Source organism: Telmatherina bonti (assembly GCF_933228915.1).
Source record: "Telmatherina bonti genome assembly, chromosome: 21".
Classification (NCBI taxonomy): domain Eukaryota; kingdom Metazoa; phylum Chordata; class Actinopteri; order Atheriniformes; family Telmatherinidae; genus Telmatherina; species Telmatherina bonti.
Genome location: NC_136630.1, coordinates 29,346,735 through 29,362,179, shown reverse-complemented (window position 1 = coordinate 29,362,179; position 15,445 = coordinate 29,346,735). Strand labels below are relative to the sequence as shown.

At 40.6% G+C, this 15,445-nt stretch overlaps 1 protein-coding gene across 10 annotated transcripts in view; it reads right to left on the bottom strand.

Moving 5' to 3' along the window:
* Positions 1-1,127: 1,127 nt before the first annotated feature.
* The window catches only part of atp6v0a1b (ATPase H+ transporting V0 subunit a1b), a gene marked incomplete at both ends in the record, with an annotated part of 37,773 nt that continues 23,455 nt past the window's right edge, over positions 1,128-15,445 (bottom strand). For 8 of the 10 annotated variants that reach the window (XM_079261078.1, XM_079261075.1, XM_079261079.1 and 5 more), the window contains 3 exons: positions 1,128-1,221; positions 6,885-7,056; positions 7,139-7,256. In XM_079261078.1, the coding sequence (XP_079117204.1) occupies positions 1,128-1,221; positions 6,885-7,056; positions 7,139-7,256 (384 nt within the window). Of the gene's footprint in view, positions 1,222-6,884; positions 7,057-7,138; positions 7,257-14,478; positions 14,497-15,445 lie in introns of all 10 variants that reach the window. The other 2 variants (XM_079261073.1, XM_079261077.1) reach the window with 1 other exon arrangement.

Below are 15,445 nucleotides of genomic sequence, written 5' to 3'. Positions count from 1 at the left end.
TGTTGACAGATACACGCTTTCATTTTATTCTTCATTAGTTATATTTTTCCCCCAAACTTAGCAAGCAGCAGGAAGTGAAATACCAGGTTTTACTCTTCAACACGTTCACAACAAATCACAGAACGAATGCAGGAAGTTTACGGATCACAGCACAGAGCAAAGCTGAGGTCTGAACACGCAGTCCGGGTTTTCTCCGACCAGCACAGAAGTCGCACTGAGCTGGTGATCACCTGTCCCAACCAGGTGTTTTCACAGCTTGATGTAAAAGGGGCGGAGCTGACAGCAGGTGACCAATTACAGCCACATATTCCAGTAATCTGGATAACTGGGTCTCTGACCCTGCTGCAGAGTCCAGACCTCAGTTCTTCACTCCAACAGGTTCTCTTTTATTTCCGTCAAAGACAGGATGACGAGGATGATCGTTAGCAACCAGCTTGGTCCAGATGTATCGATTTATATTTCATTTATTCACTTTCACATTTCTCTCTGTACGTCTACACAAGTAAAGAAAGCAGCTTCTGACCGGTTCTGTCTGGTTCTAACTGGTTCTGTCTGGTTCTAACTGGTTCTGGTTCTGACTGGTTCAGTTTCAGAACTGGGACAGAAACTCTTTATTCCCATACATAAAAACAAAAATCTTCTTTGTTCCTCTGCAGCTGTAAAACTACCGTCGGACCAAAAACCAACTTTGTTTTGGTGAATGAGAAATGGTGGAAATGAAAGTGTGGTTTGCGTTCCGGTCTCGTCTGCAGAGATGAAGGTTTTCCTGTTAAAAGCTGCTTCCGTTTAAAAGTGATCTACTAGAGACTTGGCAGAAGACCGGAGATAATCATGGTTTTAGTTTTCCTGCAAGGTCGGGGTGGTCATCAGACTTTCATCTCTCCCTCCACAAAGATGTGGACAGCGTCGCCAACCTGCCCGGTTGGGAGGTGTCATCCAGGAAAACTTTAGTCCTGAAAGGGAACGTCACCACAGAAAGGATGAAGGTGGAGAACTGGAGGAGTAAAGCTGAACAAAAATCTGCCTCAACATCTGGATTGTAGCTCATGCACAATAAAACTGTCACTAGAGGGAGACGGAGGGTCGTGCACGCCAAACAGCAGAGAGGGGGAAGGTGGACGCTCCCATCACTCGTCAAATCGTCCTTCCAGGATGCTCTCGAACGAGAAGGGGACAAACTTGAAGCCCTGGCCGGAGTAGAACTTGTTCTGGAACTCCACCCTGAAAGGAAAAGCCAGACAGAGAAGATCGATGAGGAGTGTGTCATTAAATAGATCAACATGATCAATCTCCAGATCAATCCTGATCAGAGAAGATGGAGCCAGGCGAACAGGAAAAGTGAAAACTATGAATTGTTTGAAGATATGAAGCAGAAATCTGAATGATAACCAGAAGAAAAGCTGCAGATCTTCATCTTCCTCATCAGCTCAACCAACAACTGTAACTGGTTCAACTGGTTTAACTGGTTAGTTAACCTGAACCTCTGGACACCATGATGGAGACACATCAGGGTGGACATGCTCCTCCGGTTCAGACCTGCTTCGTCCACTCCTTCAGTCCTGGACTGTGTTTACTGAAACGTTTCGAGGTCGAGATGTTTGCAGATAAACGTTAAAATAATAAATAAATAGTCAGTAAATGCAGCTTCTGAACATCCTACAGGCAGTGAAGACTGCATGAAATACGTGGTGCTTTTTGATCCACGCCGGCTACCGTAGATCCTTCAACCCTTTAATGTTCCATTGAGAAAAAAATGTTTCTCTGCATTTTTATATTTGTTTTGGACAAAAATAATCAAAATAAATGTTTTTTAGCAACTGGTTGAGCTTTTAGTCTACAATAACACAATCAGTGAAATAGTTGAAATTTGAAACAGGATTGTTATAATAAACACTTAGTTTTGGTTTTACCTACCCAAACCAACTGGTAGAGATGCTCAGGCTACGGAAACCGGGAACCGTCGTGGTCACATGTTTTTTTAACGCCATTATCTCGAGATAACCAACTTTATTTTGTTGTGATTACGAGATAATTATCCCATGTTCAGGAGAAAACACTCTTCATTATCTCGAGATAACAAGAAAATTAAGTCGTTATCTCAACATAACCACTGAAAAAAAAAAAAAGGGGGGGGGGAAAGACTGATTTCTGCTTCCGTACTCAGGCAGCTTTATTTCCACAATTATTTTAAGAAAATCATCATAGTCATTGCAAACCAGGTGGACCAGGACCCTAAAGGGTTAAAGATGCTCTACAGACCTTTAGCAGATTTTTTCAGTGAGGCTTATACGTCACATTAAACCTTTAATGTAGCGACAACGCACGACTTTTAATTCACTAATGCATAAACAATAAAGTCAGTACCCATGTCATATTAGAAACCAGAACCTGGCCTTCTTGGCATTTAGGTGCTTTGTTACAGCAGTGAACCGAATCCACCAAAACCCACTTTATTCTCCTGAATTATGAAGATTCTGACTGTTTTACAGCCTTGTATTTAGAAGAAACATCTGGGAAACCACACATTTAACCACTCAGTCGTCGCGTACACCGCGCATGTTATCATGGGGTCATGACTCAAACTGGTTCAGAGCCACTGGTCTGAGTGATGCAACTGGTACCAGTGTAGAGGATAGAAATAACTGCTTATGCATGCAGTACTATTTTACTTAGTTTTAAAATGTTGTAATGTCATTTAACTTAAGTTAATTTTGTGTTTTAGGTTTTTTTGTTTTTTTTTAAACATAATATCCATCAAAAATAGATGTTTGAGGTTGTGAAGACAAAAATGCACCAAATACACCAGTAAAATAATGATCAGCTGATGTGCTGATGGCCTGATGAGGACAAGGCTCAGATCTGTGTGAAAGTAACCACAGCTTCCTCTTTCCTCCTCCAGACTCTTCTGTCTGGAATTAGATTTGTTCCATAATCTCCAAGAAAACCTTTTAAAACTCAAGCAAAAACAACAAAAACTCCAAAACTCACCAGCCAATCGGAATGCGCCCCTGAAAAGAACCCACCCATGAAAGGTTTGTGTCAGAAATTAAACCAAACAATCAAGAATCAAAACCAAAGACTGTGAAGCGCAACCAAAATAGCGAGAAGAAAGAGGAAGAGGAAACTGCAAACAAAACTTAACCAAATAAAAATAGTTTTCATGATGATTGATCATTTTTGATTTTGAAATAATTTATTTTACTTAAGTTTTAGAAAGTTTTGGATTAATTGTTGTTTTTTTTTTGCTTGAGTTTTAAAAAGTTTTGCTTGGAGATTATGGAACAAATCTAATTCCATACTTCTCAAGCTGTTCATTAAATAAACAACATAAAGTAGATTGACTTTCTCTGGTTCCTGCTCCTTCAGATAACAGGAAAACTGGGAATTTTGTAAGGAGAACCATCATAAATGAAAAGTTTAAGGTATTTAAAACAAATAAGACGGTTAAATGAGTCAGTTCAGTGTGATTCAGACTAAATGAATCAGTTACAGATGGAGACTGTATGACTCACTGATGGTATGGATCTCCGCCAGTAACTCTTTGTTGCTGTTTTCCACATTTAATCTGGATTTATTTTCACATCAACAATCAGAACAGTGTAATTCTTTAATCCTGAAACCCTCTGACAGCCGGCTTAATTCATGAGGGGAACCTCCCGCTTGGTCCTGGTCTCAGGCAGCGAGGGGAGTGCCCAGGAATGTCTCCCAGTCATGGCAAATATTTGGCCTGCCCGAGCTTTGACACTTAAAAAGAGGAAAAAAATAAGTGATCCTCTCATCTGCTTCTCCCACAGCTGGGGATGTGGAAAAAATGTGTGTATTTAACACAGACTCACACTCCTATTAGTTCAGACAGCTCATCAACATGTGTGTGTGAAAAGTGAGGAGAGAGTTCAGGCTGACTGCTTCTCACTTTGAACACGGATGTTTCCATTCACTCATCTGTGTGAAAAATACCCCTCCGCCGGGTTAAACTTCGCGGAGAGCAGCGGAGTTGTTAACAACATGTGGAGGGTTGAATCAAAGCAAAGATCTGATCCAATCTGCTGCTGCGCTCCTTAGCCAGCTCTTTATTTTAACAATTAGTTTACACATGTTATAAACTGGACTTATGTGTATCATACGAAGTATTTATTTAAATATATTACTGGACTACTGTGGCTGTTAAAGTACCTTTAGATGTACAGCTGTGCTCATATGTATTCATCCCCTTTCATTAAAGAAAAGGCTGAATTTACAACAGTCACTCAAATAACTGGAGACTTACAAAAGGAACAATAACTAAACATTTGCAAAAATATAATTTAGTGTTTTTTCATTTAATTGAGTTGAAGAAAGAAAACAAACAAATGGGTCCTGGACAAATGAGAGACTTTTCTGTTGAACAGTGGGACAAAATACCTGCCAACAGGTGCAGAAGTCTGACTGAGAGGAACAGAAAACACCTGACTGGAGCGGAAACATTAAAGGATTGTTCAACTAAATATTACTTTATGACTGATGGAATATGTAATAAATTATCCTATTTGTTTGCTTTTTAAAAAAAAAAAAAATCCTATTGAACCAGAATTGGAAAATAATGTAATGATTTTTATAAAATATTTATTTATTATTACTTTAGTCAATTTCATCTTATTTTACATTCAGCTGTTTTTTTCCTTCTTTAATGAAAGGGGATGAATAAATATGAGCACAACTGTACAAATAAAACTGAATTTAGTTGAACAAAACAAGTACTCTGATACGGCCCATTTATGCTCTGCGGTGAAGACGGATAATAAGTATTTAGACCATCTTCCGTGTCCTTTATGTGGACAAATGTTAGAGCATCAATCTGAAAGTCTGTGGAATAAAAATCCAGGAGTCTGGATCCGCCACATCCACCTCCATCCACCTTAAAACACCTCCATCCACCTTAAAACACCTCAGCTAATGTTAGCATCTGTTTTAGCGAAGAGCTTAGCAGTGTAAACGTTAGCTTGTTGTACCTTTGTAAGAAAATAATGCAACTCCATCAGACTGGCTCCACTAATTGTGTTCAGACAAGAATGACTCAACACAGTTTCCATAAACTGGGACTTTGCCATGATGCATCTGGGACCAAACTGGGATCAGACCCGCTGTAGACAGCATGGTTTTACTGGCTCTGTTTATTAGAAACGTACAGCTGTCGCTGGTTTAGCAACGTAAAGAACATTTTTCTTCTTTTTTAGCAACGCATCAAACTTTCTACTCTTTTCTAGATCTTTGGCTGCTCCTGATTAGATATTATCGTTAATTTAAGCTCTCTGATTGGTGGAAGGTTTGACAGGAAGTGTCTTCATCATCATGTCCAGGTGAAATTCAAGGTCTCTTAGCAACATGGTCGTGTTAGTGATGAAATGTGATCTACAGTACTGAACATCTGAGAAATGCAGGACACCATAAGCTCTCTGAGCGTCTCCATCTACACCACAACGTCCGTAACTCCTGATACATGTTCCAGGCTACGCTCCATGCTAATCCATGAGTGTGGTATGCAGCAGCTATCTGTTGTTGCACCGCAGCCTTGTGGAGATAAAGCCGGGAGCTGCTGGATCCTGGCTCTGCTGGGGCTTATCTGGAATTCTGTATGGAACATCATTAAACTAATATGGGAATGTTTAATCCAGCTGACATTCCTCGTGTGCATGCTAACCTGAAAAACTGCCAGAGACTGGTGAACAGGTGTTTATATGTAGTGTCAGGGTGGGAATGTAAAGCTGTACTATCTGGATCTGCTCAGAACACACACATGCATGGAAGGTTTATAGTTCTGTCTAAAGGTCTTCATACTGTCCTCATTTCTTTACTTATTTCCAGGAAAACAGAGAAAAGATGCAGTTTGTGCGTTTTTACAGTCAGCCTCTGACAGAAACGTTGTCCAGCAGACAAAGTATTTCTGCAGAAGACCCCTTAAACTCCAACATCACTTAGTTTGCAGTAAGAAAGTAAAGTAAAAGTACTTTTCTTTACCTTTGGACAATAATAATAAAACTATTGTGATTACAGCTAATGATATACAGCTGTGCTCATATGTATTCATCATATGTATGTATCATACGATGGATTTATTTAAATATATTACTGGACTACTGTGGCTGTTAAAGTACCTTTAGATGTACAGTTGTGCTCACATGTCTTCATCCCCTTTCATTAAAGAAAAGCTGAATTTACAACAGTCACTCAAATAACTGGAGACTTAAAAAAGGAACAATAACTAAAAATTTGCAAAAATATAATTTAGTAATATAAGACAATGTTTTTTCATTTAATTGAGTTGAAGAAAGAAAAACAAACAAACAAATGTGTCCTTGACAAATGAGAGACTTTTCTGTTGAACAGTGGGACAAAATACCTGTCAACAGGTGCAGAAGTCTGACTGAGAGGAACAGAAAACACCTGACTGGAGCGGAAACATTAAAGGATTGTTCAACTAAATATTACTTTATGACTGATGGAATATGTAATAAATTATCTTATTTGTTTGCTTTTAAAAAATTTCTATTGAACCAGAATTAGAAAATAATGTAATGATTTTTATAAAATATTTATTTATTATTACTTTAGTCAGTTTCAGCTTATTTTACAGGCAGCTGTGTTTTTCCTTGTTTAATGAAAGGGGATGAATAAATATGAGCACAACTGTATGAACAACAAATTTGGATGACACTTTATTTCCATATGTTTTTACTACTGTCAGGTTAGATATGGAGTTATTTGCTCTAAAAGTGACAGATCCTGATGAAATGGTCGAGCAGTTTGGAGGAGAAAGATGAAGAAATGAGATCAGGACTGGAGCACAATGTGTTGACATAAACTCAGTAAAGATGATTTGCGTGTGTGAGCGTGTGTGTGTTTCGAACCAGTGCAGACGCAGGGCATGCAAGAACGCAGACAGCCCCTCCATGATGAGCAGGATGGCGACGGTGAGGGTGGCGAAGGCAGAGAAGATGATTGACAAGCCAAAGAAGCCGCCTCCGCTCCTGGAGGAGAGACCCAGGTGCATCACCATGGACCAGAGCACCTCCGACAGCTCTGCACACAGCGACAAGACCAGATGCTTTCCACCAAAATGCAGCAGTAAATCCTGGCTCTTTATTTGCATGTGTCTACGTACGTGCGTGGGCCAGGCTGAGGGCCCAGAGTCGCAGGTAAGATGCTGTGTTGGAGATGCAGCCCAGGCAGTACTCGATGGTGTGGATGGCCTGGTGGACGGCTACGTCACCAAAATCAAACTGTTTGCAAAGACGAGACGGTTAGCAGAGTAAGAGCTTATCGACTTTACTATGACACTCATTTTACTTGACAGAAATAAAACTTTTGCATCCTACTGGGGAAAAAGGTATTAACCCTGAAGGTGCCAGAATTTTTCAGAGGGGTTATTAAGAACAGATTAAAGCTGCAGATTGGACGTGGTCAGAAATGAAGGAAGACAAGAAATGCTGAATGTGAACCAGAGTGGATGATGGGAGTAAATTTACTCATCTTTAATACAGAGAATGAGAAAGTATCTCATCAACAGTGGAAGTGTTGTGTGCTTACTCTGTAATCTACTCTGTATCACTATGAAAACATCTTCATCAGCTCAACAGGGCGTCTCAAAGCTTGATTTTCCTCTTAAAACTTTGAACAGATGCCTCTGCATCAAGTGCAATTAAAATCTCAAGAAATGTTGACTTAAAAAAGGAAGAAGAAAAAAAGAAATATATAACTGACTAAAATGAAAATGGTCAAACTCACAACAAACTGCATTTTTATTTCCATGCTGGCAGCGTACCAGATGATACTGGTTTAATCCGTTCCTGCTGCAGGCTACGGACTCTGCTGTACGGTGTGTAAACAGCTTTTGCACCACGGAGTTGCTAGCTGCACTCTTAAGCTGTTTTGTTGTGGAAGATTGCATTTCTGCATTGATGAAACTGGTTTACTCTAAGTGTCTGCAGATAGCTTCTGGTGAAATCAATAGCAGACAAAGACCCCCGCTCATTTAAAAGCCAAACTGGTATGATGTAACCTGCAATAAATAATACAAAGTGTTATATGGCCAAATAAATAAATAAGTATATAAATAAATAAATATGGCCAAGCAGCAGTAAGACCCCATAAATGCTCTGAAGCATCTAGAAAACAAGGAGCAGACTGCACTTCTGGAGGAGGCTGAAATTCTTTGTTATGTCCTACCAACATGTTTAATGTGTTCTATCAGTCTGCTCTGCAGCATCTGCTGCGGAACCAGAACCAGAACCAGAACCAGAGACTTAAACAAACTGATACGGAAGCTCTGGTTGTGTTCTGGGGACTGATCCGGATTGTGGAGACAAGAATTTTTCACAAGCCACAGGTACACAATTCTTCACATCCTCTAGTCAGAGGCTTCTTCGGGTCTGTTGTAACACAGCAGGTCATTCCTGACCACAGATGCCACAGGACTACCTGGTCAGCCAGCAGGGTTCTCAACCTGTTCTTTGGGAGATGCTGACACATACATCTTTACTGTTTATCAGAAAATGTAAAGTTTAGAAAAAATTTAATTCTATTGGTTAAAATAGGTGTTTTACTGTAGCAAAATGTTGGTTTTCAGTGGGTTTAGGTAAGACCCATAGACCGTATATGAAAGATGGACGGAGGCTCTGGCGGTTAAAAGTGAAGCCTATGCAGAAGTGCATAAAACTGCAGTTCCCCCTTCATCCACTAGGGGCTGCAAAACAGAGCAAATCCCCATAGACTCCCATGTTGAAAAGACCAACTTCACAGCAGAAATAAACATGTTTACAGCAGAAATAAACACGTTTAACGACTGGTACAAAAACATTTTAAGTTTTATTGGTCAGGTTTGCCTTCATGACAACTGTGGGGGGAGTGAATGTTTTTCTAACTCGCCCGTTTGAAAGTAATTTTTATCTAGAAATTTTGCATATTTAGAGGCGTTTCCTTTTGATTGACAGGTACCCAATCTCCCGCTTCAAGTCAGAAGAACATAGAACAACCGTGGTTTTTAGCCGGTTAACAACATGACTTAGCTTTAGCCCGCTTACCTCCGTTAACTGGTTAGCTCCTGTTATCTCGGGGTTAGCTCGGTTAGCTCTTAGCTACAGAAAGCTCGGAGTTCGCTCGATGTCAATCATCCACCACGATGCTCACAGCCCCCCTCTCAGCCCCACCTCTTTGCCCATATTTGTATTTTCCGGGCGAGACGACATGCATGCGCCTGCCAAGATGGCGATGGTAGGAACCGCCCACCGAGCTTCAATTCAGCTCTTCAGAAACCTATGGGTGAGGTCACGGAGGCTCCGCCCATCTTTTATATACAGTCTATGGTAAGACCTGTTTCCACCCTTCCATATTAAAATCACCTGCAGATAAACCTAAACCTGTGTGACACAACTCAATACTGCCCCCAGTAAACGCTAAACTTTCATGGCTTCTTCAGCAACAACTGAGCATGATGACTGTCAAGGGACAGCATGAGTTCTCTGCACTTCATCTCTTCTTATTTTCATTTTGCATTTTCTTTTGGAAAATGACAGATTTTGGATTAATGCTTAATAACATTTCTGATGAGGACAGTCAGAGTCCTGATGATGTTGGTTGCCTATGGTAACACAAGGTTAACAAGCAAGTACAGGCTAGTCAAAAGTTTCTGAACAAGAAATTTTTCCAGTTTTTAAAAAGTTTAATTGATTCAAAGTCTCACTGTGATGTGAAATAAAACTATGGAACAAATAATTCAAATCAATCATGGAACCCATTTACAAAACTGAATCATTTCTGAACTTTAGACTCATTACAGTAGCCTCGTTTGGCAGAATTCAGCCAAACACACTCAAGGTTTTCTGTCTACAATGAAAACTAAAATGTAGCACCAAGATGCTGACTCAGAAAACATTCAACTTCTGCTGTGGTTTTGGGTCCACCTGTCCACTTTGGGTCTACCAGAACTCCTTGGGTCCACCTGTCCACTTTGGATCTACCTGTCTTTTTTTGGTTCAGCCATACCTCTTTGGATCTACCTTTCCTTTTTTGGGTTTACCAGAACTCTTTGGGTCTACCATACCTCTTTGTGTCTACCTGTCCTCTTTGGGTATTTCAGAACTCTTTGGGTCTATCTGTCCACCTTGGGTCTACCATGCATCTTTGGGTCTACCATACCTCTTTGGGTCTACTAGAACTCTTGGGATATACTACGTCTCTTTGGGTCTATCATGCCTCTTTCAGTTTACCTGTCCTCTTTGGGTCCAACAGATCTCTTTCTGTCAAAGCTTCCTCCAGTTTTTGAGCAGTCTGAATGAGAAGCAGACTGACTAACAGCTTGACTGTATTTGATTTCTCTGTTGGAAAAACTCCATATTTAAGCATTATGATGTTTTGTCTTTTATCTGTCAATGCTAATGATCTTTTTCATGCCATTTTCTTTAACCAAACACAACTTTCTGCACTACAATGCAAGTAAAAGAGGAAGGTACCAAAGCATGTTCAACACTATGTTTAATCAGAGGGGAAATGATAAGAAACATCTGCAGAAACAGGCAGTAACTTTTAACAGTCCATAAGTTATTACCTCCGCCAAAGAGGTTGAGTTTTTCCCAGCATTAATCTCTTTGTTCATCTGTCTGTCTGTCTGTTTGTCAACAACTTTATGCAAAAACTCCTGGAAAGATTTTCATGATGTGTTTCGGAGAACGGGTCTTGGTCTAACTTGGATTGCTTTAAATGTTGGGAATGTTCCGGATCAGCATGTTGATGCAGGAATGTTGTGAAGGATTCTTTCTCATTGTAAGATGAGACCATTTTCAGTATATCTGCATATAACTCCACAATAAATGGTGAGAAAATGCAGAAAACGTTCCCAACAGGTTTTCCAAGATATCAAAGATAGAGTTGAATCCTGGCAACATTCTGGATGCTACCATCCAGAACAGGAACGACGTTCTGGGTACCACCATCCAGAACAGGAACAACATTTAGGATACCACCATCCAAAAGAGGATTAACCTTCTGGATACTATCATCCAAAACAGGGACAATATTCTGCATACTACCATCCAGAACAGGAACAACGTTCTGGATGCTACCATCCAGAACAGGAACAATGTTTTTGAATCTACCATCCAGAACAGGAACAATGTTCTGGATGCTACCATCCAGAACAGGAACAATGTTTTTGAATCTACCATCCAGAACAGGAACAATGTTCTGGATGCTACCATCCAGAACAGGAGCAATGTTCTGGGTACTACCATTCAGAACAGGAACAACATTCTGGATGCTACCATCCAAAACAGGGACAATATTCTGCATACTACCATCCAGAACAGGAACAACGTTCTGGATGCTACCATCCTGAACAGGAACAATGTTCTGGGTACTGCCATCCAGAACAGGAACAACCTTCTGGATACTACCATCCAGAACAGGAACAACCTTCTGGATGCTACCATCCAGAACAGGGACAACCTTCTGGATACTACCATCCAGAACAGGAACAACCTTCTGGATGCTACCATCCAGAACAGGGACAACCTTCTGGATGCTACCATCCAGAACAGGAACAACCTTCTGGATACTACCATCCAGAACAGGAACAACCTTCTGGATGCTACCATCCAGAACAGGGACAACCTTCTGGATGCTACCATCCAGAACAGGGACAACCTTCTGGATACTACCATCCAGAACAGGAACAATTTTTCATCACTGCAAGAGAACAAACATGCAACAAACACCACAATATAACCAAGACACCATGGATTAATTATCATTTGATCTCGAATCTAATAGTTGATCTATATGAAATAAATGTAGGACCAAAACATTGTCTGGAAGACGGAAGATGGTGGAACGAGCTGCTTGGTGGCGGTCTGACTTCTTATAGGAGTTTTGTAGTTGACCTATTTCTTGTTCCTTGAAAAAGGGCTTTTTATGCAATTCTCTCTTTATTCCAGTAATTAGTTTTTAGTTTCAGATTACCTTTTTAACCTCTAGTAGCTCACTTACCATTGTACCATTTAAAGCGATTAACTGGACTCCAACTGCTTGAACTTCAAGAAAAAAAAAATAAATAAATAAAAGGAAAATTTAAAAAAAGGAAAAATTGGGTTGTTGTAAAACTTTTGATGGTATTGTGTTTCCTAACCCCTGCAACTGACTGGCGACCTGTCCGGGGTGTAGCCTGCCTCTCACCCAAAGGCTGCTGGGATAGGCTCCAGCTCCACTGCAACTCTTACTTGGATTAAGTGGGTTCAGAAAACACTTTCCGGTGAAACATTGGTCCTCAAAACGGCATGAATGAAACAACACAGAATGGACCTTTAATTGTTTTCATGTAATCATGAATATTATCAAGGATAAATATCTGTGACCCTGATTAATACCTTTAGTCCAGCTGCTACAGGCCGAGGATGGTAGGAGACGTCCCATAATGCACTGGGAGACGTCCCATGATGCACTGGGCTGCTCTCTGCTCTCTTTATACTAGAAACATCTGACATTGTTGTTTCATTCCTTTCTTTTCTTTTTCAGCAGGATCCTGGATCAGAGTTCTACTGCTGGTTGACTCTCTTCATGTCCTCTCCACCCCAACTGGTCTAGAAAGATCTGATCCAATGCATTGGTTTCTTTTGCTATTTTATGAGCTTGTTCTTATAAACAGAGTTATTATGAAGTGTACTAATGTGGATCATTGGCTGGATTAGTTTAAATGGATTATAACTGGATGTAAAAGTCCAAACATGTCCTCGGGTCAGAACGATCTTCTCGTGTTCTGTTACACTAACACAGTCCTGGTCTCTGCATCCTGAAGCAGGACCAGTTTCCTGGATGAAGTCATCAAGCTGGAGGAAACATGGAGGGTAACGCTCTCCATTACATTGTTGAGCTTGGCTCCAAACTTGTTTTGTTTCCTTTTTACAAACTTTTCTCTTCCTTTGACAATCAAAACATTTCACAGAGACCGGACTCATCGCTGCTATTCAAAGGACATGCAACAGAAATGACTAATGAAAACAGCTGCAACATCTCATAATGACATGATATGATGATGTTATGACAAACATTTAGACTGGAGTCATGTTTGTTCACAATCTATAATCACAATTTACAGATACACAAGTCCTAAGACATTAAATCTACGATGAAGCTGAAAAAAAAAAGAGACTGTCCCATGGAGCCCATACGCAGGAGAAAAAAACAGACTCAAGACCAGGACAGATCAGGTTAAATTTCAGGTCTTCTGAAACAGAAATGTCTTTTCTAAGGTTGAACATGACTGGATATAATAAATGAAAAAGTTCCTCATCAGGAGTTAAAGCTCAGAAACTCCGTCCACTTCACTGTTCCCTCCTGCCTTCTCAGCACCATGAGGAGGAGAGCATTCAGTTGCTCAGCTCCCCACATCTGGAATGTCCCCCCCCCGCCATCCGCAACACTGACTGTTTACAGCTGTTCATATCCATCCTCAAAACACACCTGTTCATAAAGCATACTCCCTGTAATCACCCTGTTCCACAGTTCTATGTTGTTTTTATTGTTTCTTATTGTTTTAATGCCTGTTTTTATTGTACGGTGTCCTTGAGTGACTTAAAAAGGCGCTTTTAAATAAAATGCACTATTATTATTCAGGAGGAAAGCGACCAGCAGTGATCTTACAGACGTAGCTACTGGTTAGCTGCTCATTTCCAGACCATCTGCAGTCCGTCATTCTACACAAGTAAAGATTTTTACAAAACAAATGTCAATCTTCCAGAAGAGGACATCCCAGCAGGTCTATTCCAAGTGGAAAAAAACCAACATCTACATCTCAGACTGTCCAGGTCTCCGTCAGCAGGTTAAATGTTAAATATCCTGACAGTCCAATGTGCCAGTATGCACCGTGGCCTCACAGCAAGAAGGTTGCTGGTTCGAGTCCTGGCTGGGAGAGGTCCGAACCCTGGCCTTTCTGTGTAGACTTTGCATGTTCTGATCATATTAAACCATCTAAAAAGACAACGAATTAGATCAGCATCCATGTAAACATGTCAGCTGGAATTTCTGACTTGATTTATTTAAATCTGAAATATTAAACATTTGTTAACATAAAAACTTGACATCTAAAGCTTGTCTGAAACAGCTTCATGCATAAGGACCTAATTCCAAACACAGCAGCAGATCTACAAGAAAATGGCTGAAAAAGAAAAGAATCGAGGTGTCACCGTTGGAGAATTTTACCACCTGATGAGGAGCAGATGGGTTTATTATGTCCTGACATGCAAAACCTGAAAATTAAGAGACGTTTTCTGGTTCTCTCACTTAACAGATTTGACCTTCAGCTCCTGTCACGTGCTCAAACACACACACATGTGCATAAACAGTTGGACACTTCCACAATCCAAGATGCTTAAAAACACTGAGCATCTTAGAAAACAGACAGACTGAACAAGGCAGCATCCAGACATGCTGGAAATGATGAACTCTGATTCTTACCGGCTCTTCCTCTGCATGCTTGAAAGTAAGTAAAGGTCAAAGGTTAGCGGAAGAATTTCAGGACAACATGAATCCATTCATCTCCATCCAAGCTGTCATTTCATCAGATTAAAGCACCCTGACCCCGACCCAGACTGGGTCTGGTGCGTTTCGTCAGGATGAAAACAGTCACATATTTATGTTTAACCCTCTGACTGTCAGTCACAGCCTGCGTAAACAGCTGCAGCATAACAGTCTCAGCCAGAGTTGATACATGGTGCTTTTATTTTCATTTCTGGATTTCCATGAAAACAGCTGCAGATATTTACTGCAACTAAACCTAAACCCAGAATCTGAGTCAGAACCAGAGTCGGTCCAGTTCTACAGACGTCTGAGCAGCTTTTCCTTCACCAGTCTGACCATCTCAGAGCGTTGGTCTCACTTCTGGCAGGAGTAGTTCTCCAGACTCAGTGAAGGACTTTCAAACCCTCTTTTTTTTTTTTTTTTAGGAAAGTGGCATCTTCCCCCCAGAATGCCATCCACAGACTAACAGACATGAGGCTGATTCCAACCTTCCCTCCAGTGGGAATCATAACAATAAATACATTAATTATTAATGTATTGGGCTCATGATTACTTGCCAGTTCCCACCAATAGTCTTCAGGAACAGTTCTGATCCTTGAAATACTTTCCTAACCTCTTCTTTGTCCAGTTCCAGGTGATCCCACACTGCTTCAGTAATGCTGAGGTCCAGGTTCTGGGAGGGATCCATTCCTCCATCAGACCTGTTTCCACTCATCTTTGTGTCATGTGGACACAGATCTACAGATTTCAGATCCTGATCATCTGCTATCGATAACTTTTAGTTCTGACTCTTCATCTTGGTTATGTGTGTGTGTGTGTGTGTGTGTGTGTGTGTGTGTGTGTGTGTGTGTGTGTGTGTGTGTGTGTGTTAGTTGAAGGCTCTCAGTGTTAAGACAAGACTGTC